At 38.6% G+C, this 3,288-nt stretch overlaps 1 protein-coding gene across 1 annotated transcript; it reads left to right on the top strand.

The window, feature by feature from the left end:
* Window positions 1-379: 379 nt before the first annotated feature.
* LOC110915055 (ethylene-responsive transcription factor ERF118) lies at window positions 380-2,492 on the top strand. The gene is made up of 2 exons (XM_022159683.2): window positions 380-943; window positions 1,042-2,492. Exon 2 carries the CDS (start codon window positions 1,230-1,232, stop codon window positions 2,166-2,168), a length of 939 nt encoding a protein of 312 aa, XP_022015375.1. The 5' UTR covers window positions 380-943; window positions 1,042-1,229; the 3' UTR covers window positions 2,169-2,492.
* The last annotated feature ends 796 nt before the right edge of the window (window positions 2,493-3,288 follow it).

Below are 3,288 nucleotides of genomic sequence, written 5' to 3'. Positions count from 1 at the left end.
GCTTACTGGTAGGGGTTTGTTTGATGCGGGTAATGGTCGTTTTGGGACCATACCCCTTCACGTATCTACCCAACAAATAATTACACGATACACTCCAAACATGATCCAAAGTGGAGATTGGGAATGCGGCGAACAAAAAAGAATACGGTAACAAAAGGGACTCGGTTTTTATTCAACTAGTGTAATAAAAAATGGTTAAAAACAACTTTATAAAATATAACAAACGTTGCAAACCCTTTATCTATAAAATACAGTTTAGTAAAGAAAGTTAAATGAAAGCCGACTATTGGTATGAATACTTACTCTCTTTAATGAATATTGACCAGTTGAAAAAAAAAGAAAAGAAAGCTAGGTGTGTATGTATACTGAATACTGAACAGTAAAAAGGAGAAAAAAAGCAGTGCACTCCAAACAGAGTGGGGCTCTAGAGAGAGAAAATCCAAAGAAAAAAACACACAGTGATCACATTTCTTTATGCAATCCTCGATGTTTTTGCAGCAATTTTATTTATAAATTACTCTCCTTGAGATTTGCGTTCTTCAGTCTCCAAAAAAACTTTTTTTTTTACCTATTTTCCGTCTCCATTTTCACCATTTGTCGTCTTCTTCGTAGCAAAAATCTGTCCATAGATTCCTGATCCTCTCTCTGATTTTCATAGGGTTTTCATTTCTTCTATTTATACCTTCTTTCTCATCCTCGTTTCACTCTTTTCCACTCGGCTGCAAAAAGTTATCCGGTGGGGGGTTTTAGAGAGAGAAAGTCCGGTTTTAGAGAGAGAGAGAAAACGGAGAAGACGACCGGGTTTTATGTCGGCTGTGATTAGAGCTCCATTGAAGCTTTGTTTCCCAGTTATTCTGTTCATCTGTTCTTCTCTCTGCTGGTGTTCTCAGCAGGGTTTTCTCCTCTGTTCTCCGACCGTTTCGATGCGTTTGAGGCCAAAGAGGTAACAAACTTTAAACACTCTAAGTTCAATTTATATATATCATCCTTGTGTACCCTTGCAGATCTTGATAGTTTGGTTTCTGATGTCTGTTGTTTCAGGACTTGCTCTGGAGTCGAGTGTTTTGGGGGGTTTCACATAAACAGATTATTTGATTTGTTCTTGTTCTTCAGAGGGCCTTAAACATAAACCGTACACATTTTTGGTTTATTTTTGGCTGATTTTTGTTTACAAGTTTACGTTTGAAGCTGTTACAGCCGGTAGAGTTTTTCACGTTTTTTATATAGCTATGAGTGAGTTAAACAGATCCATTAGGAAGATTCGGGTCATCTGCTATGACCCGGATTTGACTGATTCGTCTGATGATGAACAACCCGAGAAAAAACCATTCGGGTCGAAGCGGATTGTGCGAGAAATCAAGATTCCGGTTGGGTGTACGGAGACGGTGACGGTAACGGCGTCTAAACAAACGGAGACTGAGAGTTCTTATCAAGATAGCAATAACGGGGAGAAAAGTTGTGTGAAAAGAAAGAGGGTGGTGAACAAAAGTTCGGGTCAAACCCGACCGGTATCGGGTTCGAAGTTTAGAGGTGTTCGGCAGCGTAAATGGGGGAAATGGGCCGCCGAGATCCGTGACCCGTTTAAGCAAAGACGGGTCTGGTTGGGGACTTACAATACTGCTGAAGAAGCATCAAGGGCTTATGAAGATAAGAGGCTTGAGTTTGAGGCCTTTGCTGAAGCTTCAAAGGGCGGGTCGAGTAATGTCAAAACCGCGGGCGCGGGTGCGGTTTCGCAGCCTCCGAAACCGGCGGTTTCGGAGGAATCTGTTGGTGTGATTTCCCACACTTTCCCTGTAACTGAACCCGAACCCGAACCCGAAACATCATCTATTTCGAAAAAAACTACCGGTTCGACCTCGGTTTCTCAATCGAGCCGAGCAGAAAGCAAAACCGAATCGGCTTGTGTAGCGGTCGAAGAAGCGTTGACCTTAGCGGAGATTGGCGAAGGGTTGGACTTGAAACTGGAGCTCGATACCGTGTTTTTCGACGGTTTCGCCTCTCCGCTCGACGGATTTGGCGATCTCGACGATTTTCAACTGTGGGGGTTTGATGACAACGAAGCGTGCGAGCTGCCCGATTGGGATTTTGACGAGCTTAACCACGAAGAACTCGCTTGGATGAATACGATGCGTGTCGAAGAGCAGCCGCTTAACATCGCGTGCCTATGAAGATTTTTGCAACAGTTACAATGTGTTTCAAGGGTTTTAGATTCTAAAACCACTTGAAAAACAAGAAGAAGAATGGTTTTGTTTAATTTTAAAAGTCTTTTTTTATAATGTTGAAGAGTTTCCTTTGGGTTTTCTTGAGCTATTAGAGCCGTCCAAAGGGTTGTTACGAGTTGTTTTAGGTGGTATTTTCATGTGTTCTAGCAAATGTACAAGTTTTGATGCGTGAGGTATATGTCATGGTAAATGCGTGTACCGAACATGTTATGTTGTCCCAGACATTGTGAAATCCTATGATGGCATGCGTTTATGGTTGAAGTTAAAATACACAGCTGTCCTCCACATACTCTTTTCCTTAAAATGAAATAATGTTACAACATGCGTGGTGGCAGTGGTCGTGGTTTTTTCAAAATTTGCCATCAAACACGCCCCCTAGGCGTTTTTTAAATGACGTTTTGTGCAAAAATGAAGGGCCAATCATATTTAATCTTCCTTTTCCTTTTTCTTGGTCAATAGTTTTTTTGTTGGGTTTTTTTATTTTTATTTAATTCTTTACACCCTTTTAACATCATGTTTACATTCCTGCTACACCCATTTTAGAAAAACGTCCAATAATACCCCTAGCTGACTGTACTGTCACATAGCAAAAAACGCCCAAGGGTGAAGGCATTATTCACCCTTACCACTACGCATGGTTTTATAGCATTTAGCCATTTATAATTATATTTATTTTCTGTTTTTAAAAGATATTTTCTTAATCAATTAATTTAATATTTTTCTTTAATAAGTTTCGTATGCTAATTAAAAAAAAAAAAAAAAAACTTAAGTATGCTTATTTTTTCCCAGAGCATTCCAATATAAGTATTGTTAAAAATGAAGTTGTATTCAGAATAGAGTATTTATTTTGTATCGTTTTTTACTATATAATAATAAATTAAACCGATTCTGCTTCGCTGCAACGCGCGAGATCAATAAAATAATTGAATTAAGAAAGTTGAAACAATTGACATTAAAACAATGTTTAAATTATTATTTTTAAATAAATGGTACTTAAGTGATAACCTTTTATGTATTTTTTAAAGAGTTTTGGTAAAATAAACTAAATTCGTATGCTACTTGCAAT

Source organism: Helianthus annuus, chromosome 12 (assembly GCF_002127325.2).
Source record: "Helianthus annuus cultivar XRQ/B chromosome 12, HanXRQr2.0-SUNRISE, whole genome shotgun sequence".
Classification (NCBI taxonomy): Eukaryota; Viridiplantae; Streptophyta; class Magnoliopsida; order Asterales; family Asteraceae; genus Helianthus; species Helianthus annuus.
This window is presented reverse-complemented; position numbering and strand designations above follow the sequence as displayed.

Coding starts and splice junctions, on each gene's coding strand:
- LOC110915055 (XM_022159683.2), top strand. CDS start 1,230: ATGAGTGAGTTAAACAGATCCATTAGGAAGATTCGGGTCATCTGCTAT.